The 26,682-nt window shown below is 36.8% G+C and overlaps 2 protein-coding genes across 8 annotated transcripts in view; one reads left to right on the forward strand and one right to left on the reverse strand.

Moving 5' to 3' along the window:
- Window positions 1-26,682, forward strand: part of FLT1 (fms related receptor tyrosine kinase 1) — a 314,728-nt gene that overhangs the window by 276,805 nt on the left and 11,241 nt on the right. Inside the window, exon 30 of the mRNA XM_066258944.1 lies at window positions 18,852-18,919. Coding sequence (XP_066115041.1) covers window positions 18,852-18,919 — 68 coding nt within the window. The remainder of the gene's footprint in view (window positions 1-18,851; window positions 18,920-26,682) is intronic.
- The window catches only part of PAN3 (poly(A) specific ribonuclease subunit PAN3), a 147,821-nt gene that overhangs the window by 27,222 nt on the left and 93,917 nt on the right, over window positions 1-26,682 (reverse strand). For 5 of the 7 annotated variants that reach the window (XM_066258947.1, XM_066258950.1, XM_066258948.1 and 2 more), the window contains 4 exons: window positions 10,693-10,940; window positions 9,527-9,583; window positions 8,221-8,325; window positions 7,391-7,448 (listed from right to left, as the gene is read on the reverse strand). In XM_066258947.1, the coding sequence (XP_066115044.1) occupies window positions 7,391-7,448; window positions 8,221-8,325; window positions 9,527-9,583; window positions 10,693-10,940 (468 nt within the window). The remainder of the gene's footprint in view (window positions 1-7,390; window positions 7,449-8,220; window positions 8,326-9,526; window positions 9,584-10,692; window positions 10,941-26,682) is intronic. The other 2 variants (XM_066258951.1, XM_066258949.1) reach the window with 1 other exon arrangement.

A 26,682-nucleotide genomic window follows, 5' to 3' on the forward strand; every position in this document is an offset into this window, starting at 1 on the left:
TCAGTTTTATAATCTAAAAAGGACAAACAGTTTTTAATGCTCCAAATACAATCAACTATATTTTCCAACTGGACAGCTTCCATTAGTGAAATGTCTTGAATGACGTAGAAATGCTCACCATATCTCAACTAAAAGGTAGAACTAGTAAGGAACACAGCAAAACTTCAGCAATGGTAACCAATGAATAGGAAGCTTTTTTCCTCTTTTTACACTATTCTGTATTTGCCAAACTTTTAATGATAAATACGTTTAACACTATTTTGAAATACGGCAATAAATCTCATTAAAAAACTCACAACAACAACTAATAATTTCTTTTTAATTCAGTGAGAGGAGGGGAGGCAGAGACAGACTCCTGCATGCGCCCTGACCAGGATCCACCCAGCAAACCCACTAGGGGGCGATGCTCTGCCCCTCTGGGGCCCTTGCTCCATTGCAACTGGAGCCATATTTTAGTGCCTGAGGCGGAGGGCATGGAGCCACCTGCAGCATCTGGGGCCAATTCGCTCCTATTGAGCCATGGCTCCAGGAAGGGAGGAGAAGAGAGAGAAAGAGAGAGAGAGAAGCGAGAGGAGGAGGGGTGGAGAAACAGATGGGTGTTTTCTACTGTGTGCCCTGACCAGGAATCTAACCCGGGACATACACACACCAGGCTGACGCTCTTCCACTGAGCCAACTGGCCAGGGCCACAACTAATAATTTTTGACCTATTAATGTTAAGAAATCCAGGTGAAATCCTGTTAAGAAAACTCTCATTCCAGAGGACAGGTTTAAAAGGATCCCTTTGCCTTTGCCAAATACTCAAATTCATTAACTATTTGTTCTCAAAAAAAAAAAAAAAAAAAAAAAATCCATGAAATAGAATCCCCTACTTCATAAATAAGAAAAACAAGGATTACTCCACTAGAGAAGGGGTAGGGAATCAAACCCAGGACTCTGATTCTGGAGTCTTGTATTCTTAATTCCTACATGGAATTCTGGTCATTGCATAAAAATATCTATTCAATGGAACTTTCAAACCAAGGTCAAATGGCATGTTCTACTGAAATAAAGGCAATGTAAAGGAAGTATACACAGAAGTGAATGGAGCTGCAACTTTTGCCCATTTATTATTTATTTAAATTGTCAGTGTAATTTCCACAAACAAATGATAAATTGTTTTCTAGCTATTTCATAAGGGAAGCAGTTCATTTCAAATTAGTAAAAATGTATTAAGTACCTACTACATATTTAGTGAATCCATAATTAATGAAATATGAGTTCTTAACAAGAGAACTTTTTAAAGAAAGAAATTTTATATTTTATAAAATATAGCAAAAGGCAAAATAGCTATTTAAAAAGTGCAACTTCCACTGGTGGGCCGGGTGGCTCAGTGGATAAAAAGTGTCGTCCCAATGTGCGAGGTTGCAAGTTTGATCCCTGGTCAAGGCACATACAAGAAGCAATCAATGAGTATACAACTAAATGGAACTAAGTGGAATGAGTTGATGCTTTTCTCTCTCCCTGGCCCTCTCTCAAATGAAAAAAAATTTTTTTTTAAAAAGTGGTTCTTAAACTTTAGTACCCTTAAGAATCTTGTAAAAAACAGTTTGCCCTATGCCCAGAGTTTTTGATTCGGTAGGTTTTTGATTCAAAAGTAGGGCCCGAGAATTTACAATTCTAACAAATTCCCAGGGGATAATGATAGGACACTGTGGCAAAGAAGAAGGCGATAAGGGGGGTTGTCAAAGGACCACACTTTGAAAACCAGTACACATGGAAATACAGAGAAGGGAATCACTCCCAAGGACATTAGGAAATACTGTACAGCTGACTTGGCATGTTTATTATAAATCAGTGGGCTAAAATGAATGGAAAAAAAGTGCTTTATGGTGAGGGAGTAAATAAAACAAGAAACAAGGCATGAATGTGTACAGTGTCCAGCACAGTGAAATCTCACATAATCGGAGAATGGGGGGTGGGGGGAAGACTAGGGTGGTACCAAGGAGGTGCCAAGTGGAGATAAAACTGAGAGGTGTGCTGGGATTAAATCAGGGAAATTTAAATGACTTGAAATTTACTATGCCAAGCAGTGTGAGAGAGAGTACATGAGGTTTACTCAACTAAAACCTTATTATGCTCCTAACTCCTTCACTCTATGTCAGTCATACTGAACACCAAACAGTTCCGAGGGGAAAACTGCTGCAATAGAAAACTATGCATTATCTAAAGAATACCCCTCCCTCCAGGTCTGATTCAGATTCTATAGAAGCTATTTTACTCCTCTGTAAGCTGTAGAAAACTAAGCATTGTGAAATAATTATCTACAGATGTGTATTCTATTCTGGCCAGTGGAGGTTCAGATGACTTCTCTCTTCCCTGAAAAAGCCTGTGTGCACACTCATTTCATTATTATTGCTCTATAACAGTGGTTCTCATAAAATATGACTGGCTCTCTTGTGACTTCAAGGAAATCTTTAATACATGCTCATTTTTAGATCTTGTATATCACGATTTTACTTTTTTTCCAGGAAGTCATCTTTTAATACTACATTTCCCAGCCTACCCTGAAATCATCATATATGGTCTAATATTAACCTTAAAAATGAAATGTTTCCACTAATGGATAGGAATACTCATTATAGTTCTGTTCTTCGTTTCCAGCTCAACCTAACAAATGCACAAAACTAAGTATGAATAAAAGGAATAGGGGCACCTTAACTGTTGTCAGGTATCAAAAAAATCAAAATAAAGAAAATCAACTTGGAAGTTTAGAGATGAAGCTGCATTCTTTAGTTTAACCTCAGTTTTTAGTCTGGGGTCCAGTTCCACCAAATAATATTTTTAAATTTTAGTTTCTTTCCTCTATTCAACCATATGTGCCCTCAAAGAATACATAGGATAGGTTGGATCTAAGATACTGAGATTCACTACGGTACACCTGTTCAGTGTGGCAGTTTCTGAACCTCAGCACTACTGACATACTGACAGATCCTTCTTTGTTGTCAGGTACTGTCCTGTGCCCTGCAGGGTGTTTAGCAGCACGTCTGGACTCAACCCACTAGCAGCCAGTCGTACCCTGTTGTCAGATGTGACAACCAAAAATGTTCCAGACATTGACAAATGACCCATGAGAGATAAAATCATTCTTGTTTGAAAATCACTGATCTATAGGTATTTCCTATTTCAGAGTTGAGAAGTACTACTTTCACAAAAGTATGATTGATATATGGAATGAAGATAGCAAGACCAAAGATTAATGAGTCGACATGAGACAAAGGTTAGTAGCAAACATGAAATATGAAAAAGACAAGAATTAGAGCAGTGATAGAAAATCCCACTTTTTAAACCTGGTTTAAACCCAGATACACAGAACTGAATTAACCATAATCTTTAGTTTGTGACATTCAAATTGCTGGTTCATGTCTATGCATGGCCTGCTTTTATTTAATTATTCTTAATAATATAATAAGCATCTGCAAACTTGGCACACAACAAACACACAGACCTTGACTTTTAATTTACATCTAAATATGATTCCTTCTACCAACCTTTGCCTTCCTTCTCTTTCTTGTCCTTCCTTTTTTATATAGTTTTATTACACCTATACCTACTCCTCAAAAGTTTATGTATGTGTATGTTTATACATATATATGATATACACATGTATTTACATAAATGCAAGTTATATACATTTTAGCTGACTTAATAAAAAGCTATCATGCTGTGTATGACCTTTTGCAACTCCCTTTTTTATTTAATATTACATTACAGAGATTCTTCTGTATTGTTGCATGTCCGTGTACTTTTTTTTTTTTTTAAGAGAGAGAGAGAAGCAGGAAGGGAGAGAAATGAGAAGCATCATCTTGTAGTTGCAGCACTTTAATTGTTCACTGATTGCTTCTCATATGTGCTTTGACCAGGGAGCTCTAGCCAAGCCAGTGACCCCTTGCTCAAACCAGCGACCTTGGGCTGCAAGTCAGCGACTTTTGGGCTCAAGCCTGTGACCATGGGGTCATGTTTACGGTCCCACACTCAAGCCAGTGACCCCGCACTCAAGCTGGATGAGCCCATGCTCAAACCAGACACCTCAAGGTTTCAAACCTGGATCCTCAGCGTCCCAGGTCAATGTTCTATCCACTGCACTACCACCTGGTCAGGCTATACTTTCATTTTAACTGCTGTATAACATTTCACTGTCTAACACAGTGGAATTCACAGTTAATTCACCGTGTCCTTCATATGGGCATTTGGATTGATCAATGTTTCTGCTATTGTGAGCAGCAATGTTATAAATACTTTATACATTTTCAGGTTGAAAGCATGTAGGAGTGTACCTATATCTAGGAGCAGAACAGCTGCATCTTAAGGAACAGATACTCAACTTTAGTTTTCCAAAGTGGCAACGTTCACCAATTTACATTACCAACAGCAATTTACTGAAGAACCAATGGGTGGGTCCATATCCTCACACTTTATTTAATCAGACTTTAAAATCATATTTTATTGGTAGTTTCCCTAATGATTAGTAATAATGTTCAACATCTTTTCTTTATCAGTCATATGAATTTCCACTTTCTTGAAATGCCTATTCCTACCCTTCGGTCATTTTTTTTTTATTGGATTGTTTAGGCTCTTGCTAATTTGTGTTTTTTATATTTTTTGTCAGTTAACTATATTTTCCACGTTTTTTTCTTTACTATAGGTACCTTTAGATTTTCAATTTTAATTTAGTGAAATTTATCAATCAATACTTTGAGTCAACAATATCTGTCTCCTGTACAGAAACTTTTTCTCTCCTGAAATGCTAAATCTAGTCATTTATAGTTTATAGTAAAAGTTTTACAGTTTTTTTAAATTGAATTTTATTAGGGTGATACCAGAAGAGTTTAAATGTATTAGACATTTAAGTTTTTTCAGAGTTGTTTTTTGGATGTAGTTTGAGATGATCCAATTTTATCTTTTACCATAAAGACAACCATTTTCACAATGCCTTCCTTTCCCCACTAAAATGCCACCTCTATCACAAAATGGGCCTGGGCTCTCCCCAGTCTGTTCCATTAATCAATTTGTCTAACTAGTGCCATTCCACATTGTTAGTTACCACAGACTCGAGCCAAGCTTCCTACTCCCCAGTACACCCAGATTCCTAATCATAATCTTCAAAGTTTCTGGGCCCTTTTATCTTTGATGTTTTATAATATACTATGAAAAGTTGTTATGCTGTAATATAAGTTAAAAAATAAAGACCAAACTTGATTAGAAACTTGGAATTTTCAGACCTACACTCCCTCTCAAAGTCCAGGAAGATGAAAGGGAGGCTGGAGACTGAGTTATCACCAATAGCCAAAATTTTAATCAACCATACCTACACAATCAAATTTCCATTAACACTCCTAAACAGTGAGATTCAGAGAGCTTACAAGTTGGTGAACACACTGAGCTACTGAGCAGGTGGCCACCCAAAGAGGGCAAGGAAGTTCCTCGCTCCACTGCCCCCTCCCCAACACCCTGCCCTAGTCATCTCTTCTACTTGGCTGTTCCTGAGTTGTATCCTTTACAATAAAACTGTAAGAGTACATAAAATGCTTTCTGGAGTTCTGTGAGTCATTCTGAATTGTCAAACCTGAGGAGGGTGGTAAAAATGCCCCATACTTTGTGGTTGGCCAGAGAGAAGTGTGGGCAGCCTGGCAAGCCATTTCAGCTAGCATCTGAAGTGGGAGAATTAAGTTGTTAGGACACAAATTAGATGTCAGAACTATTCTGAGTTTAAAAAGCTCATATACTTTGACTGGTATTATATTGAATCTATAGATCAGTTTAGAAAAACGGAAATCTTAATTATTATGTATTCCTGTTCATAAATAAAGTATACTCTATTCATTTTATTTTATATAACTTAATAAATCTCATCCAACAAGAACGTACACATCTTTTGATGTATTTACTCCTAGGTACTGATATTTTGAAACCAGTGCAAATAGCATCTTCTCTTTTAGTTGTATTTTAAACTTATTGGCTACTGGTCTACAGAAATGCAAATGATATGTATTAATTTTATGTACAGATATTTTCTAAGCTCTATTGTAATTTCAAATTACATCTAATGCAATATAATTTATATATGATTGGAGTCATCAAGACTAAAATAATAAATCTATTTTCCTTTTATTCTCATTAGGGCCTCAAAGGCAATGTTAAATAATTAAGGAAAACCCCAACCTAAGTACCTCAAAGGTTATGACAGGAAAGTTCCCTATCTATATTGGCAAATCAGTCTTAAGTTATAAAAGCCAGACACACTCCTTTTAATTCTTTTCTTTATATAATTAAAAAAAATTCCATTGATTTGAGAGAGACAGAGAGAGAGACAGAGAGGGAAGGAAGAGAGGGGGAGAGGAAAAGACAGAGGGGGAGAAGGAGAGGAGAGAGAGAGACAGACAGACAGATAGACAGAAGCATCAACTCATTGTTTCACTTAGCTGTTCCATTTAGTGCATTCACTGGTTGCTTGGTTGCTTCTCATCTGTGCCCTTGACCAGTATTGAACCCACGACCTTAGCATGCTGGGTCGACATTCTTTCCACTGAGCACCTGGCCAGGACCTCCTTTTAATTTTTTGCCATCAAGAAGACACAGGGTAGACAAGGCTGAGTCCTTGATAACAACCAGGTGTTTTAAGATTGTCTGTTGCAAATGTATTCCTACTATGTTATTTATAAGGTTTTGTTAAATTATACCATATTTAATCTTGCTATATATAGAACAAGCTAGGAAAAGAGATTTTAATGCTCTCTTAGAATCAGTTAGAAAAACCTAGGTTTAAATTCTGACCCAGCCAATCAACTACTAGCCGCTGGTGTTAAAGACAAGTTATTAAACCTGCCTGTCAACTTCAGTTTTCCTCATATGTAAAATGGAGATGATAATATTAGTATCTATGTCACAAGATCTGTAAGTAAGTCAGTAATAAAGCATTTAATTACCACACTGCCTGGTACACTGTAGTCTCAAAAATAATAACAGCAATTACCTTTCCCCTCTGCTTAATAAGCTATACTTCAAGTTTCAGAAGACAGTAATATTCTAGTGCATAGTGAGGCAAAGCACCATAAATACTAAAACTGACCAATTTTTGGATGAACTAGAATATCGTCACATGTAGAATTAATTTAAATAAAGTAGATTATCCAGGGCATCCTGGAATTCTTCTTAAGTAGATTTGAAATAAATATATCTATTTTAACTGTATATATATCTGTATACAAATAGATACATAACTGTATATATGATATATCTATTTATACAGCTATAAAATATAAACTAACTAGCTTAAGACATAAAAACATGTAGGACTACATAAGAATAATAATATCCTTTAAAGGGAAGAATAAATCAACTTGAATTTTACCTGGCATATCTGCATGATCAATTTGAGCCATTGTTATTAAATGTCTGTTAATGAGCTCCTAAAAAAAGAAAACAAGTATGTTTACATCTAAAACACAGCTTCTGAAATCTGGATTTTCTACTGTAACTAAATAACATAAGTATTAATGTTTTTAGAAGATGTACTTTTTTAAAGTTGATATCATGAAATAACATTTCTAATAATGATATAATGCCCAAATTCCAGTCCTGCATGTATCTACCCCTAATTAAGACTTGGTTCCAGTAACTGTGCTATAATCCAAGGTATACAAATAAATCTATGGCTAAAAACTCAAGGTCTATACTAAGCTCCTCAAAAATTCACTCTATGAACACTATACAGGTGCATTACACAGGTGCAAAAATATCTAACAAAAAAATATTTCATAAAACCTACTTTATAGAAAATACTGAGCTCCCTTAAAATGAGGTTTATTTCCGGGTCAACCTTCTACCCTGAACCTGTAGGTATCAGCAAAAAGCTGTTGGAAGGTTAGAAACTATTTAAATAATTTATTTCTTTACTTTGAAGAGATCTTTCAATGCATAGAATATGACATGCAGAAAGGTGGCCCATTTAAATAGTTATTCTATGTTTTATATCTAGACATATAATTACTTATAATTTTCTTGAAAAACAGCATTCCTTAAATATCACTTAGAACTCATAAATTCTAAATTCTATCTACTTGCTTTAGGACACCATATTTGATTAAATAATGTGATTTGAAAAGAGCTCTGATGTTTCTCCTGTACTCTGCTAAGAGCACAGTAGACATTAGGCATCCCTACCAGAAACTCAACGCATACCTGTCGAAGCTCATCGGCCATGAAAAATGAAGGTGCATTTGCTTTTGGTTGCATATAAGCAACATGAGGTGCAGTTGGAGGATAAATATGATAGTTTGGAAATACCTAAAAAGGTAGGGAAAGAGAAAATATAACAATCACTTTTTCTCAATTGCTAAGCTTTATCATTGTTTTGATGGAAGTTTTCATCTTTACATGATTATGATAAACTGATACATTTTAAATCTTTAAATGATAGCAAATTAAACATTTCAGAAAATAACATCAATCAGTACACTTTCTAAATTCATTTTAAAAGTAACCTTATATTTAAAAATCAATTTGAAAATCTAATAAGAAAACATTTCATACACAGTAAAATTTAAGCTCCAATGAGAGGCAAAGGAGCTTTTTGGATAAAATGTCACACAAACATTTTGTAAGTTATTTTTAAAAGCAACTGGAAGAGAGGAAGAAAGCAGATAATAAAGGTGTTGGGGCATGGTCGAAATGAAGGAACACTACCCTGGCCACCCAAAGATACGCCCTCTTAAAGTTTTTTTGTGATTAATCTAAACAAAGTGTTACCTAAATATTCAACTGCAACAGTACAGAGAGAATCAATTTACTCTGGGTCAATAGCTTAAGTGAACAATATGTATTTATGTTAGAGCAAACTAAAACAAATTAACTAAATCTGCTTCCAGCTTCCCTTCTTTGATTCATTCAGTTGGGACTCTCTCCACCACCCTGCTTTCTTTTTCCTCTGCTTCTCCTTCCCTTCAATGGTCCCTGATACAAAATCAAAGTACATTCAAAAATATCTTTACTTTTGCTTTATTCTTTCATTTTAAAAGCTGAAACAAACATTTCTTCTCTTCTGAAAATTAATTCAGCCAATTTCTCTTTCTCTCAGGTAATTAATTGTTCTGTCCTGGATCTCAACCAGGAAGTGACTTTGCAATATTTATATAAGGTTTCCTTTAACCTATATCTACAGGGAGAATAATGCCTTTTTTTCTTGCCCTGGTTTTCTTACATCGGATAGCAGAGTTTGGCTTAACTACCTCAGGTTACCATGAGCATATTTTTTAAGAGTGGTCTGAAGGGTAAAACCATAAAAAATGTGCTATATATAAACTCTACAAAAACAGCTGAGACAGTTTTGTGACAAAAGAACCTCTTTATAAATTAAATCTCTGCTTTCTACAAATATAAAATAAAAAATAATAAAAATGTAAATAATTATAAAATATAATAAACCCCCATAAAGGTAAAACATGATGGAATTCTTACTTGAAACAACCAAGGAAAGTCTCTACTCTACCTCAATTATTTGACCTTCTGTTCGGCAAGCTGTTCTGTGATAATTTTTGAAAGATCTCTGACCAAAAACAAAACAAAATAAAAAACTATTAGCTACTTCATTATTTTTAAAATGCATTTCACATGACTTATAAGTACTTCAATAAATATCTTCATATTTACTTCTCATAAGACGATTTAGGTATCATCCCAATGTACAACTGGGGAAATGATCTCGGAGGTACTAAGATTCAAGAGTCACAAAACAATGGCAGAACTGGGACTCTTAAAAATAAGTAACAAAAACAATCTGTTTGTTGTCTTTCTACTTAAATTGCCTTTCAATAAAATATGAAACTTAAAATTAAGTATTATTTTAACATGTGGATCAAAATCTGCCTGCCTACTAAAATCCAACTATACCTTTTATCTAAGCTTCTTATCTAGGAACATGCCAAATCTCTATGATTTAAGATCAACTTTCAGTTTAATGAAATTTGGCTTTTTTATTCATCTGCTACTTATTTTTCTATAGTTAAAAATAATTTTTTAACAGAGACAAAATAATAAAGCTAAAAAGATACAGACTATTGCAATGATTCCCCTACCCCCTACTCCTCCTTCTGAGCCTCCTTTGAGAGCTCTTTGCTCATTCATAATCAGAGCTCCCTAAGCCCCGCCCCCACCCTGAACAACGAATGACCTATACTGAAGGTTTCTTTTCACTGTGTCCTCCACTATCCAGAGGTCTAGCTATTAAATCATGGCCTCACCTAAGAAAAGAGTTTATTATTAGTTTGATTTCAGTAAGCAGTGATTTAAAAAAAAACAACTATCCTTTCTCTAACTTCTTACTATAGGTAAAATTACCTATAAACAAATATCAGCCAACATCAACTCCAGCTAGTACAAATACTAGGTAACCCCATAAGCAAAACATGCATAAAGTACTAAACTAGAGCTTAAATATAATCTAATTTCTGATTAAAACCAGATTTGTCCAAAACCAGAGTTCTTATTAATGCAAAAACAGATCACTTTGGAAGAGATCAAAACTAACATCTAATTAAAAAAATTAACTACTCCTTCACATCAAAATGATGCAAAACGGGAAACCTCCTTATAACCCTCATCATTAGAAGGAATTTATTCTAACGGTACGCTCACTTCTCTTTAACACGGACGTACCATTCCAGTCAAAGGGGCTGGAGTTGTGTCTGTATAGAAGTATGTTGTCCCACCGACAGTCTCCTTTTGAATCACCTGACCAGAAGGCGGAGTCTGAGAAATAGGATTATTAACAGGTGTAGAGGCACTAGAAGGCACCATGTAATTTGCTGGATTTGGAGTGTGACTTCTTCTTCTGGGAGCAGGAGAAGTATGCGGAGTGATCTTGGGGGAATGGAGAGGGGAAGACCCAGCAGACAATGACATTCCTGAAGAAGACATAAAAACATTTCTTAGGAAAAATTGGTTTTAGAGGGAAAAAAAGAGTATACACTAAAATGCACATATTCATTTGGAAGAATCATGTTTAGCAAATTCTTTAAATGCAAAGATAAAAGTAATTTTATCTTGTTTTGATCAGAGAAAGCTCTGATTAAAGCCAATGTAAAAAGTTTGTTTTCAAATATAGCCATTTATAAATAAATTAGGGAATTTGTTGCAGTAGTCTCCTCCATATCAAGGTTTACATGAGAAACTTCAATAGTAAGACTCACCAATAATTTAATATTAATTTAATGAAAAATGAGAAATAAACTGGGATACTTTATAAAGTTATTTATAAAATTTTCTTATAAAAGGAAGCTTTTCTAGAAGGCATAATTCATTTTTTAAGAATCAGGTAAGACTATGGCTATTAATAATAAAAATACCACATTACTCTAAAATATTATTTACAATATTAAAAATTGTTTTAATAAAAAAGGATGAGATTTATTATATTTCTTTTGGCCAAATACAATTAACGAAATGGTTTGAAAAAGCAAAATATTAAGTCTTAGTTGAAACACATGGCAGCCTAAATACCATATTTTTAAAATCAAGCTGTATATTGTGCTTTTGATGCCTTTTGTCTTTAACTCAAAGTAGGCATACACTAGAACAACAAAATTTTTCTGCAGATGCCTACTTTTTAAAATTAGACCAATGGACTCACTATGTTCTAGGGAACGCTTTATTTAAATTCAACTAGTAAGAGACTGTTCTATGCAGAGCATCTCTATTATGAATGAATCTGCTGTAAGACAGGGAAAGGATAATCTGTCCCCTCAGGAGATGCTAAGCTAGCTGAGAAAACAAGACCAGGCCACATGTAGAAGACATAAAATGACTTACAAAAACAAATATAAATAAATATACTGTAATTACATGCATAAATGCAGATGGCTGCAACTTAATTAAAACCAGGTAGAGTTGATTAAAGATAGAAGTGATCAGTTCTGATCAGAGACTGACAAGAGTTTCTAGACCTATAGTTATACTTCCTGAAGAAAATTAGCTTATCCAGAAACTGTTTTCTGGCTACTTAAGAAAATGACTAAAATCTTTTTACCTTTGAAGTAATGTGCAAATTAAAAAAAAAAATTACTAAAATGCCTCTGGTCACAAAAACAGGATTAACAGGAAAATAAATTTTAATTTCTATGAATTCATAAGACACCGACACTGTTTTCTGAAAAGATATAGGTGAACAAAAATAAGGTGAGAACTGAGATAACATTTTTCTTTACTTGAAATAGCCCTTTGCACAATTTCCGACACAACTGTTTGGTCTGATTTTCTGAGCAGCTAAAATCACCTATCTGGGTAGGTAGGTGAGGTAGGTCAGGTTACAAGCACCACAGTACATACCAGAACGAAGACAAAGGGAGGTTTTATTTGACCAAGGACACATGCAAAGTCAACAGCAAAATCAGGCCTCAAATCCAAGTCTCCAAACTCCCAATTGAATACACCTACTACTATAACACAATGTCTACTACATGGACATTAAAATAGGACAGCAATTCTCAAGTGGGTATTAAATGTATCTAAGAGAAACTTTAAAAATCAAAATACCCTCTTAAGGAAAACACTTATAAGAAAGTCAACCTACTATATAGATAAGCCTAATTAAAACAATAAAATAAAATCATTCCAGAGTCCTGCTTTTCTAAATCTATATTATCATTTAATTGCAGGTTAATCCATATAGCAAAAATTAGAAAAATTATTAAACTATTTTAATAAAAGGATAACTATTCCCCACTTAATATGAAATGCATTCAGACAGCTTTCCTAAAACTAGTCTCTAAGCCTTTCCAAGATAAAATGGGCCAAGTCACCAAAGATGAATAAATTCATTGCTTTTAAATTAAATAACAGCAACAAATTCAGCTACCAATTCTTTCTATGTGTTGGGCACTAATAAAAAAAAAGTGCTTCACATATATTAGTCTATTTTGTCCTCACAACAACCCTGTGAGGTAGCTATATCACATTCACCTCACAGAGGAGGAAATTTAAAAATATGTTTAAACTTACTGTAAGGACAAATATAGTTGATTAAACAAAAGAATTAAGATTCATACTTTTGCCTATTTGATTCCAAAGCCTATGCTCTTAGCTAATAATATGCAAGAGTGAGTCAATTCCTAGGTCTTATACTCAGAGAATGGGACAACCTGAGCTATGCGGGGAGGGCGTGTAGCATGGAGTAAAATGAGAGGTTCTGACATCAAAGTAGGTGTGTTAAGTGAGACAACAGTAAATCTCTAAGACCAAACACATAGAAAAAGATTACCAAAACAATCAATCACAGGTCAGCCAGGAAGGAAATTCATCTATACTAGAATTTGCATTTGAAACAAGCTTTCACACAAGAATTTTAATTTTGTAGCTATTCTAATACAAAAATATTAGAACACTGAAATCTGAGTTCATACATCTGAGCTGAGGCTGACAGGAGTTAAATACATTCAAAGCAAAACATGTAAAGTAGTATAAGTATCACCATCCAAAAGGGTAATAAGAAATTTAAACTGTATAGGAAGCTAGAAATAACATTAACCATTAAATTATAGAAACATTAAATCTAGTCACAAAAAGCACAGCTCTGTGCCACCAGATATTTTACAAACATGTTAAAGAAGTGAGTAAAATATGCACATATCTCCTTGGAAAGAGATATTCAGTACTCTTAGAATAACATTTTGGTTACATTATACAGTAACTGCACTATAATTTCTTAGTAGGTGAATATGAAAACTGAAATATTTAAGTCATGTATGATAAAATTGTTTTAGAACATCTAATAGAATTGTTCTCACCCTGGCCGGTTGGCTCAGTGGTAGAATGTCGGCCTGGCGTGCAGGAGTCCGGGTTTGATTCCCGGCCAGGGCACACAGAAGAAGTGCCCATCTGCTTCTCCACCCCTCCCCCTCTCCTTCCTCTCTGTCTCTCTCTTCCCCTCTCGCAGCCAAGGCTCCATTGGAGCAAAGTTGGCCCCAGGCGCTGAGGATAGCTCTATGGCCTCTGCCTCGGGCGCTAGAATGGCTCTGGTTGCAGCAGAGCATCGCCCCAGATGGGCATGCCAGGTGGATCCTGGTTGGGCGCATGCGGGAGTCTGTCTGACTGCCTCCCCATTTCCAACTTCAGAAAAATACAAATAAAATAATAAAAGAATTGTTCTAAAAAGCATTCAAATTCAAATAAAAGTGAGGAACAATACAAAAATACTGTAGAAATTAATCAGAGTGATTAACAAAATAAAAGAGAATTTAAAATTTTCAAGTCTAATTTATGGAGGCAAAAATGTCAGTATTTTGGGATGACATGATTTTTCTACACCTGAAAAATCCAAGAAAACCAATAAAAAAGAGTTTTAAATGACACAATTCGGCCATGGCCGGTTGGCTCAGCGGTAGAGCATCGGCCCAGCGTATGGAAATCCCAGGTTCAATTCCTAGTCAGGGCACACAGGAAAAGAGCCAATCTGCTTCTCTACCCTACACCCTCTCCTTTCTCTCTGTCTCTCAAGTTGGCCTGGGCACTGAGGACAGCTCCATGGCCTCTGAGTCAGGTGCTAGAATGGCTCCAGTTGCAGCGGAGGAACGCCCCAGATGGGCAGAGCATCGCCCCCTGGTGGGCATGCTAGGAGGATCCTGGATGGATGCATGCAGGAATCTGTCTGCTTCCCCACTTCTACCTTCGGAAAATAGGGGGGGGGGAGGGGATAATTCATTATAGTAAACACAATACTAATACAGGGTGTGACAAAAGTAGGTTTATAGTTATTAGTTTATTCTTGTATTATTAATTATTGTATTCTTTTCCAGGTGAACAACTGTAAACCTACCTTTGCCCCACCCTGTATATCCCAAGTGAATGGCTTTCCTAAATACAACCAACTACTCAGGGCAATACGGTTTCTGGAAAACGAGGGACTAAGCTAACAGGGGCACCCTAACCCTCAGCCCCCACCAATGTTACAGATACTTAAACTACAAGATAAAATACAATACCCAAATTTTAAAACACAGCTGAGATAAAACAACAAAAACCTCTAAGAGCTTAAAACTAAGGCAGAATTTGGAATTAAGAGGTTATATTGTAGGAAGTTTGAAAAATCACAACCTAAGCAACATACAGTCTCTAAAACTTGAGGCTGTAATGCCCACGTGGGCACATGAAGCATGGCCTTCAGCCCATGAAATATGGAGAATGGAACCCAAATTCTAGTGTAAAGCCAGGAGTCTTGAAAAGCTGCACATCAGTGAATCTAAGGCAAAAAAATTGCAACCTATTAGCCCAAAGAGGCAAAAAGCAACCTTGTGTGTGAAAAACAGGTGGAAGAAAGGAAGAGATGCTGGGGTGGTATCAAAAGAAATGGAAAAACCGTGCATAGATGTGAGAGAAAACCCCTAGGAATCCCAGAACGAGACAATGTAAAATTTGAACTACAGGGCACTGAACACCAAGATGAGACAAACACCATCTACTGTGATGAACATTTCCATAACCAAGAACATATAGGATCTCACCCTAGAAAATAATCCCACTTAAAAGAACCCACAAAATGAGAATCAGTATACACAATATATTTGAGAATTAGCACCTTGAGAACAATAAATACCAGATAACAGAACTCTTTAAATAAGAGCAAATAATTACAACTAAAAAAATTAAGGACAGGGCCCTGGCCGGTTGGCTCAGCGGTAGAGCGTCGGCCTAGCGTGCGGAGGACCCAGGTTCGATTCCCGGCCAGGGCACACAGGAGAAGCGCCCATTTGCTTCTCCACCCCTCCGCCGCGCCTTCCTCTCTGTCTCTCTCTTCCCCTCCCGTAGCCGAGGCTCCATTGGAGCAAGGATGGCCCGGGCGCTGGGGATAGCTCCTTGGCCTCTGCCCCAGGTGCTAGAGTGTCTCTGGTCGCAACATGGCGACGCCCAGGATGGGCAGAACATCGCCCCATGGTGGGCAGAGCGTCGCCCCCTGGTGGGCGTGCCGGGTGGATCCCGGTCGGGCGCATGCGGAAATCTGTCTGCCTGTCTCTCCCTGTTTCCAGCTTCAGAAAAATGAAAAAAAAAAAAAAAAATTAAGGACATAAGAGAATTGACAAATATCACACACACACAAAAACATTTGTTCCTCTTAAACAGAATAAACTAGATTCTAGAGTGAAAATATAATCATTAAAATTAAAGGGAAAAAACTCAATGGATGAATTAAAAAGCAAAGTAGACACAATGAAAGAGAAAAAGTAAAGCAGAGGAGCTGAGAAAATAAATTAGAAATAAAACTTGGAAAATATGAAAGAGTAAGAGACACAAAAGGTAGACTCAGAAGGCAAATTTCCAAAAAAAAAAAATATTGAAGAAGCAATATTCAAAGGAAAGATTTGTGATTTTTAAGAACTAATTTACCATATAAACCCTCTCTCTGTAAAATCAATAAATAAAATCCTTTAAAAAAAAAAAAGGAAAATATACTCAACTGTAAAAAGGAAGATACTGATATATGCTACATGGATAAACATTCAAAACAAGTGAAAGAAGCCAGACTCAAAACAGTCACATATTGTTTGATTCCATTTACATGAAATGTCCAGAAAAGACGAATTCACAAAGACATAAAGTAGGTTAGTGGTTTCCAGGGACTAGGAAGGAGGGACATTGGGGAGTAACTACTAATAGGTATGAAGTTTCTTTTGGGGGTGATGAGTATATTATAGAATTAGATAATGATGATGGTTACACAGTCTTGTAAATATAGTGAAACCACTGAATTGTATACTTTAAAAGAATGTATTTCATAATATATGATTAAAGCTCAACAAAAACTAGCCTGACCAGGCGGTGGTGCAGTGGACAGAGCAGGGGTTGGGAACCTTTTTGGCTGAGATAGCCGTGAATGTCACATATTTTAAAATATAATTCCGTGAGAGCCATACAAGACCTGTGTATGTTACATATTATCCAATAAAAATTTGGTATTGTCCCGGAGGACAGCTGTGATTGGCTCCAGCCACCTGCAACCATGAATATGAGCGGTAGGAAATGAATGGATTGTAATACATGAGAATGTTTTATATTTTTAACGTTATTATTTTTTTATTAAAGATTTGTCTGCGAGCCAGATGCAGCCATCAAAAGAGCCACATCTGGGTCACAAGCCATAGGTTTCCGACTCCTGGGATAGAGCATCGAACTGGGATGTGGAGGACCCAGGTTCAAAACCCCAAAATCACCAGCTTGAGAGTGGGCTCATCTGGTTTGAGAAAGGCTCACCAGCTTGAGCCCAAGGTCGCTGGCTTGAGCAAAGAAGGGGTCACTCCATCTGCTGTAGTCCCCCTCCCCCCATCAAGGCACATCTGAGAAAGCAATCAATGAACAACTAAGGTGCTGCAACGAAGAATTGATGCTTCTCATCTCTCTCTCTTCCTGTCTGTCTGTCCTTATCTGTCCTTCTCTCTGTTTCTGTCACAAAAAAAACAAAACAAAAAAACCACTAGTTAATATCTAAATTATTGCTCTGGATGAGGAGAGAAGGCTCAAGAAAACTCCATTTAACCAACAAAAGGGGGGATGGGCAATGAATTTTTTAAAAAGCCCACTTACATTATTAGGACTTAAAAAACTATTTAGGCATAAAATGAACTAGAAATGTGCAGGACTTACAAGAAGACAAGGTTAAACTCTACTGACAGAAACAAAAGGTATCTTGAATGAAAGAAAATAAATACCTGTACTTACTTGCTGTAAAAATGTCAATTCAACCCTTAACTAATATAAAAGCAATGCTCTTTCAACAAAAATAACAATTTTTTAAATTAGCTAAACCAGTTGTAACCACGTAGAAAAATAAACATTAATAGCCAGAAAGATGCTCATTTTCACTGATAAAGAGATGCAAATTAAAACCAGTATAACATCAGCCTCTTTGTGGACTGACATAGATTTAAAAGTTCATTTAGACTAACCCTTTGAGTAGTACGAACATTCATGTACGTCCTCAAAGGGCTAACACAAAACTCACTATTCAAAGGGTTAAAGGAGTGCACAGCATATAAATACTGTCATACACTTTTAGTCCTGTTATAATCTCTCTTGGAAGAAAACATGGCAATACTTACCAACTAAAACTTTCTAATTGACATGATAATGGAAAACAAACAAAAAAAGTCATAAAATAAAAAATAAAAGCTATGAACTCAATAAATGTGGTATTTTTGTCTTGCTCATCTTTGTGGCCCACAGGAGCTCCTGAATCAATGCCCCATGAACAGGTGCTTAGGTTATTTTTAATTTTTTTCCTTCCGGGAAAAAAATTTTCTTCTCAGGAGTCAAAACAGTCCTCTCAGATACAACTGCATCTGAGAAGCCAGAGTTTAAAAACTCCTAAATATGAAAACATTAGAAACAATCCTTTTAAAATCAGAAACAAGATAAAAATGTCAATATTTTTTATCTTCTATCTAGACAATACCACATTAAAGGACTGAGCAAATGCAACACAGAAAACATTACAAAGAAAGAGCTACAACTACAGTTATTTGCAGGTATAAAAATCTACAGTGTTAAAAAAAATAGAATTTATCAAAGAAACCAACATATAAAAGTTAACCACATATCTATATACTGAAAATAATCAAGGTAGAAAATTTTTATTTTTTCAAGATACCAATTATAATATCAACAAATACTCAGAATATCTAACAAAATATGGATAAGACCTGAGCATAGAAAATTGTAAAACTCTGTAAAAAGCCATTTAAGAAGACCTGGAAAAAAGAAATGAAGAGATAGCTCATGTTTATGGACAGAAAGGCAATAACTAAAATGATGATTTTCTTCAATTCACCTAGATTCCACACAACTTCCGGGAAGACATCATGCTGCTTCGTGTCCACAAGTCCCCAAATTGTGGCCCACGGTAGGTACTGGATAAAGTTCTCTACTATGTAAATCATCAACCCTCCTTGCTAATACTAAATTTCTAAAACTCGTGCTCACGGAATATTCCAACTCATCCTTCTAAAAAATCATTTTACTCTATAAAATTTTTCATATCCCTATATAAAAATCCTTAATCATTCTGTATTTGATCTTCTGCTGCAAGTACCACACAATTCAAATTACCTTTTTGTAGGGAAGAACCATACATTAACACTTTCTCTATTCTCAACTACATGTTTAACAGCACAGTGTCAGCACCCAAAAACTTGTTGAAATGGCAGAGATATAGAGGTGAAGGGTTCCTCGGTTTAGTACCAACAATCAAGATGCTAAATACAGCAATGGCTATGATCAGCAAATAGAGAATTTCATTACCAGAATAAACTGAGTAATCCAAGAAGTCAGGATAAGGAAAGTGATGGCCATGCTATCTATCAAATGGCATAGATGTCAGTTATTATTCAAAAGCAAATATGGGTCCTGGCCAGTTAACTCAGTGGTAGAGCGTCGGCCCGAAGTGTGGATGTCCAGGGTTCGATTCCCGATAGGGCACACGAGAAACACCCATCTGCTTCTCCACCCCTCCTCTTCTCACCTCTTTCTCTCCCCCCCCCTCTCTCCTCCTGCAGCCATGGCTCAACTGGAGCAAGTGAGCCCCGGGCACTGAGGACGGCTCCATGGCTTCTGCCTCCAGCGCTAAGAGCTCAGTTGAAGCAACAGAGCAAAGCCCCAGATGGGCAGAGCATCACCCCCTAATGGGCTTGCAGGGTGGATCCTGGTTGGGTGCATGTGGAAGTCTGTCTCTGCCTCCCCTCCTCTCAGAGAAAAAAAAAAAAAAGCAAATGTGAAACAAGCCATAAATCACTGCAAAAAAAGAGAAATCTAAAAATGTTTGAGGGGAAGGACATTCTTCTGACAGAGCAGTCTGATTACTATAGTATTACTCTTTCTAGATCAATGTAGCTTAGGTATTTCTGGATTACAATGATTTTAACAAAGTTCCAATAACCAAACTATTGAATAAATCCTCAGTAATAAACTGTCACATGTGACTATATTAAAGAGAATGGTTTAGATTAGACATTGTCAAATGTATCTCATATTGAACAGATAAACCTGAACTGAAGACAAATAGAGGAAACATAATTTTCTTAACAGACCAATATTTGGGGCTTCATCCAAGAGAAAATCATACTAAAAAATATATATGAGCATATTCAGGAATATAAAAAACAAAATTACTACTAAAAATACATTTTTTACTTTTTTCATTTTTTAATCAAATTCCCCAATTTTTAACCAGGCTCCCCCAAAATAAAATGTACAGTTATAGCCCATAAGACAGACACTAAGTTTATACTGTGTTCTTAAATTCTAACAGGGTCTTAAACGTATTAAGAACGAATCACTGCGGCCCTGGCCAGTTGGATCAGTGGTAGAGCATTGGCCTGGCGTGCGGAAGTCCCAGGTTCGATTCCCGGCCAGGGCACACAGGAGAGGCGCCCATCTGCTTCTCCACCCCTCCCCCTTTCTTTCCTGTCTGTCTCTCTCTTCCCCTCCCGCAGCCGAGGCTCCACTGGAGCAAAAGTTGGCCCAGGCGCTGGGGATGGCTCCATGACCTCTGTCCCAGGCGCTAGAGTGGCTCTGGTCACAACAGAGCAACGCCCCGGATGGGCAGAGCATCACCCCCTGGTGGGCGTGCCGGGTGGATCCCGGTGGGGCGCATGCGGGAGTCTGTCTGACTGCCTCCCCGTTTCCAGCTTCAGAAAAGTACAAAAAAAAATTAAAAAAAAACAACGAATCACTGATACTCCTGCCTGCGCTGCTGCTGTAAAGTCAGTATAAAAGAAACACTCGAAACTCAGCTCACAGCACATACCTCCCCCACTGCTCTTCCAGCAGGAGGAGGAAGTGAGGTTCTAAAAAGTATTTAATTGCAATCATTTTAACAATGAAAAGTTTAGCTGTCATGGAGTTATTTGTAATTTGATGCAATGGGTCAAACAAATCTCCAAGATGCACTAGGTAACTATACTGTATGCAGATAAATTTCTATTGACTAGAACTTTTCTATAATAAAATGTTAAAGTTACAGAATAACGTCAGAATGCACTAAAGTCTCCATATATGTTAGTGCTTACTGTACCAATAAAACTTCTTTAATATACAACTCAGAGTTTTCTCAGTATATTTAGTAACAAAGATCCTTGATCAGGGGGTCCCCAGGCCCATTCTCATGTTCAGAAATTTACTGTAACCCAAAGCACTCAGCATAGAGTGGTACTCATGACTAAGATTTATCAAAGCAATGTGGTAAGCATATATATCCAGATCTCAAGCAGAAAAGACAGAGGAGTCTAAAGAAATTCATGTGCAGGATACCTTACACTCTCTTCCGGTCAAGAGGGAACACAGAGCTCTCTTCTTCCAGAGCATGTGTGCTACGTGTATGCTCAGAGAAACTCATTAGACTCCGTCCCTAAGGTTTTAAAGGGCACTTGTTAGACACCCTCTGCCCTGTACACCCCAGAATTCCAAACTCCCAAAAGGAAAGTGGATATGTAGCATATACCACACTGTTCAAAGAGTCTGGGGATAGTAAACCACCTTAACTCAGTGACAAATGGAAACACTCCCCAACTCCAAGTTCCCAGACATCAGCTGAGGGCCAACTCTACCAAAGGTATTTAGGGGTAGCAGTCTTCAGCCTGCTATGTCATCTACTTCTGCACAGACACCTTGAATTGTCTCCAGTACAGTTACCCCTTTTTCATCAGTCTGCTCTATAGAACAGTGAATTTTGTTTTGGAGAAAAGCAAGAGCAAATGTTTTTTTTGTTTTTTTAGAGCAAATGTTTTATTTTCCTTATCTAGACCTACATATCCCTCAGAAAAGAGAAGAAAAAAAGTAACCCTTAAGTTAGGACAATAGATTTATCTTGATTCTACTACTTTTTGTCTAAACAAATTAAGAAAAATGCCATATGTGAGTGATGTATACTCCATGGCTAGGACATATAGCAAAGAAAAATTAAATATCATTTCTGTAAAAAGGAGTTGAAACCTATGTTTCACCAGCTCCTACCCCTAGTATCTGAAGTATTTAAATATATATACTAACTATATGTGTGTGTATAGACTATTATGGCTTAAAATAAAATTTCAACTACTAACATTAAATAGAAAAGACTTTGTAAAATCAGTAGTTATATTTTAGCTACTAGTATACTAAAATTATATAAGCCATTCAAAAGGTTTACTCAAGTATTAGAAGTATATGAAACAAACCTTTCTTCTTTAATCAATCCCAAAGAGGATCACCTAGGCCAGGGGTCCCCAAACTACGGCCCGCGGGCCACATGCGGCCCCTAAGGCCATTTATCCGGCCCCGCCGCACTTCCGGAAGGGGCACCTCTTTCATTGGTGGTGAGAGGAGCATAGTTCCCATTGAAATACTGGTCAGTTTGTTGATTTAAATTTACTTGTTCTTTATTTTAAATATTGTATTTGCTCCCACTTTGTTTTTTTTACTTTTTTTTTTTATTTTTTTTTTCATTTTTCTGAAGCTGGAAACAGGGAGAGACAGTCAGACAGACTCCCGCATGCGCCCGACCGGGACCCACCAGGCATGCTCTGCCCACCAGGGGGCGATGCTCTGCCCATCCTGGGCGTTGCCATGTTGCGACCAGAGCCACTCTAGCACCTGAGGCAGAGGCCACAGAGCCATCCCCAGCGCCCGGGCCATTTTTGCTCCAATGGAGCCTTGGCTGCGGGAGGGGAAGAGAGAGACAGAGAGGAAAGCGCAGCGGAGGGGTGGAGAAGCAAATGGGCGCTTCTCCTGTGTGCCCTGGCCGGGAATCAAACCCGGGTCCTCCGCACGCTGGGCTGACGCTCTACCGCTGAGCCAACCGGCCAGGGCTTGTTTTTTTTACTTTAAAATAAGATTTGTTCAGTGTGCATAGGGATTTTTTCATAGTTTTTTTATAGTTCAGCCCTCCAACGGTCTGAAGGACAGTGAACTGGCCCCCTGTGTAAAAAGTTTGGGGACCCCTGATCTAGGCTATGATTTGGCATATACATTATAAAAATAAGCTACTTTCAGTCTGACCAGTGGTGCAGTAGACACAGAGCACTGACCTGGGATGCTGAAATCCCAGGTTAGGTCCCAGGTTGAGGCCCCAAGGTCACTGGCTTAAGCCCTAAGGTTGCTGGCTTGAGCAAGGGGTCACTGGCTTGGCTGGAGACCCCCGGTCAAGGCATGTATGTGAAGCGATCAATAAACAACTAAAGTGATGCAACTATGAGTTGATGCTTCTCATTTCTCTCCCTTCCTCTCTCACAAAAATAAATAGCTTCTTTCAGTTTTGACAGTTTAAAAACCATTCATAGCCTCCGCCCCAGAAATTCTAGTTCTGAAAAGAATCCTACATAAACAGTTCTAACTCCTTAAAGCTACAATTAAGATGACAGTGTGTGTGTATGTATATACATGTACATGTATGTATATGTGTGTGTACAGACTTAAGAGTATATACGCATATGCTGCCTTCGCATAGGTAACACAAAGATTCAACTTTTTAATAAATAAGTGTTAAAAACTGAATGGCAATATAAAGGTTAGAGAACACTGTCAATCAACTAAAGTCTACTAAGGTGGCAAAAATGGTGTTTAGGGGAAAATAACTGATCATAAGTGATGCTCTAAAATGTACATTAAATTTTTCCCATATATATTTTTTTTTCTTCAGTGAGAAACAGGGAAGCAGAGACACAGACTCCCATATGTGCCTCAACCAGGATCCACCCAGCAAGCCCCTGATGGGGCAATGCTCTGCCCATCTGGGGCCGTTGCTCTATGGCTTGGCAACCGAGCTATTTCAGTGCCTGAGGCAGAGGCCATGGAACCAACCTCAGTCCTTGGGGCCAACTTGCTCCAACCGAGCCATGGCTGCACAACGGGAAGAAAGAGAGAAAGAAAAAAGGAAGGGGGGGGGGATAGAGAAACAGATGGTCACTTCCCTGTGTGCCCTGACCAAGAATCAAAACCAGGACATCCACACGCCAGGCTGACAGTACCACTGGGCCAACCAGCTAGGGCCTAGTTATTTGATTTGGATATGAAATATAAAAAAGCTGTTTGAATACTTAATAACTTTACCTAAAATAAAATCAATTTCTTTTAAATGTATGTTTTAAATAACCTTGAGCATAAGTTTGCAGAAATATTAGTTATCACCTTTATTGCCTTATAATAAAATACAGCAGGTCCTTGAAATGTAGTTTTGTTCAATGTCATTTCATCAGTGTTGATGAGATGCTACAGGAACTTAACCCATCTTTCTAACAACTAGCCTGTGGTAAAACTGGTTCATTATATACATTTTAGCTTAAAGTCACAAAACATATCAATGAGGTTAAGCAAAAAAATATGGTATATAAATTTTAAAATCTGGCATTTAGAAATAGTCAATATTTTTGCTTTATGATAATCATCCAAGTCACCCTTAAACTTATAATTATCTTTCTAAAGACACTTAAGACATCTACTTAAATTTAAAGGTAAAGAAGAATCTACTTCATGAACAATGGTTTTAAAAAGTGTTTTACAATTTCCAATTTTTAAGCCAGAAGTAAATTACAGTTCTCTCCTTTTTTACAAATCAGACAACTGGGACTCCACATAGCTTGGTGATTTGTTCAGTCATACAGAATCGAGGTCTCTTGAGTGCTATAATACAGCCCACTGTAGCACTTCCACACTACTGAATTTAATCTCAATTCAAATCCCTAATGGTCCTAGAGAATAATGCCCCTGGAAGGAAAAGTTAAGATTATGAAAAGAAAATGTGATTAAAGGCAGAAGAACTTTCAAATTTCAGAACATACAAAATGTTAAAAGAAGAGAGGATTGCACAACCAGTTCAAAAAAGTTATGTTAAAATTTCTGAAATGGTACAGTAAGCCTCAAAATTATACTATCAGTCCTAAAGCTTTAGGTACTGTGAAAAGAAAGCAATACTATGAAGAGATGGACAACTACTACACTGGTGCGATCCAGAAAATCCTGAATTTATAGACTTAATTAAAATTTAGTGTTTCTGAAGAATTCTAGCAGTATAAATGTCTGGATTGTTTTTTAAAGTTTGTTTTAAAATTTACATATCTAGCAATAATTTTTATCTCCCCAAAAGGCTATTATTAAATTAATCTGAGGCATTTTCTAATAGATGGCATGATAGGATCTAGGAATATGATAAATCTTGATTATCATTTGGTAACTTTTTTGACCAACATGAGGACTAATGGTAACAGACCTTTAAAATCTTGCCATTGATGGGGGGAAAAGGTCAGTATTTTACTGAATTTTAACCTGGGAATATTTAACATCCCCTTTAAGCCACAAATAGGTGAGAAAAGTAAACTTTAAAAAGAAGACACAAATAAAGATATAACTAAGACAACCATCATATAGATGTATTTTAAATATGGATCTAATACTCAAACAGACAGTACAAAATAAAACAAACCATCATCAAAAAAGCAACAAATTAGAAAGTAGAGGCTAAGATAAATAATAGCCTTTACTTTCATGCCCATAATAATTCGATTGCTCCATCGAATTCAGCTTTGCTGATAATTATGAACACTGGCTAAAAATGTTCTCAGTCAGAAGTTCCACGCTTAAGGTCACAGAAATCATGCAATGAATGGACCTAAAATTGAACTATATAAAAGTTCCCTTATCTAAAGACCAATTTTCAAAACTCTGATGTAAATGAGCATTTGACCTTCAAGTCTAAACAATAAAAGATATTTAATAAGAAAATTAAATATTGGCTTAGTAAAATTCCCATTATTTCTATATATTTTAAATCAAACTATCTTTCAGATAATTAAAATAAAATTAATATCTTTATGTAATCTTTAACTCTTAAACCACAAAAGTGTATGTGTTATCATACAAATGTACCTTTGGCCAAAATATTCCCTATGTCATGCTAGACTATTTTAAAAGCCTCCAATAAGAAAATCATGGTATTCCTGCACAATTCATTTTGTACTAGACTATTAGGATTAGAAATTTTTCTCTCTGTTGCTTAAATCCTTCATGTTGCAGATAAAAAATCAATTTAAACATTATTCTCATTTTCACAAAGATTATGAAAACATACTCTAATTTTTTAAGGTAAAAATTGCTAATTATCAAAAGCATATTATAATATTAGCCATATGCCAAAATACAAATTATTCACTGATCTATTAAAATATATACTAATAAATACTAAGTTCAATTTAGCCCTAAAAGTTTCAGGCCACAAATGAAAATTCTCTTTGCAAAGATGAAACAACCCAAATGCCAAATGTTTACTTAAGAGAAATGTTTACAACCCCATCTGACAGAGGGGCAACTCAGATTCATAAGTAGACTGCAAAATTCCTAGATTGACCTCTCAGGGGCAGGTTACTTTCTGCTGACCACAGACAGCAGTAAAATTTCTACATTTTAAAGAACTGTTCCCATGAAGTGTGGTGAAAAACAAAAACTGAGTCAATAAGAATACTGGTGTTCAGCCCTGGCCGGTTGGCTCAGTGGTAGAGCGTCGGTCTGGCGTGCAGGAGTCCCGGGTTCAATTCCTGGCCAGGGCACACAGGAGAAGCGCCCATCTGCTTCTCCACCCCACCCCCTCTCTCCTTCCTCTCTGTCTCTCTCTTCCCCTCCTGCAGCCAAGGTTCCATTGCA

The sequence above is a fragment of the Saccopteryx bilineata genome, chromosome 2 (genome assembly GCF_036850765.1).
Source record: "Saccopteryx bilineata isolate mSacBil1 chromosome 2, mSacBil1_pri_phased_curated, whole genome shotgun sequence".
Classification (NCBI taxonomy): domain Eukaryota; kingdom Metazoa; phylum Chordata; class Mammalia; order Chiroptera; family Emballonuridae; genus Saccopteryx; species Saccopteryx bilineata.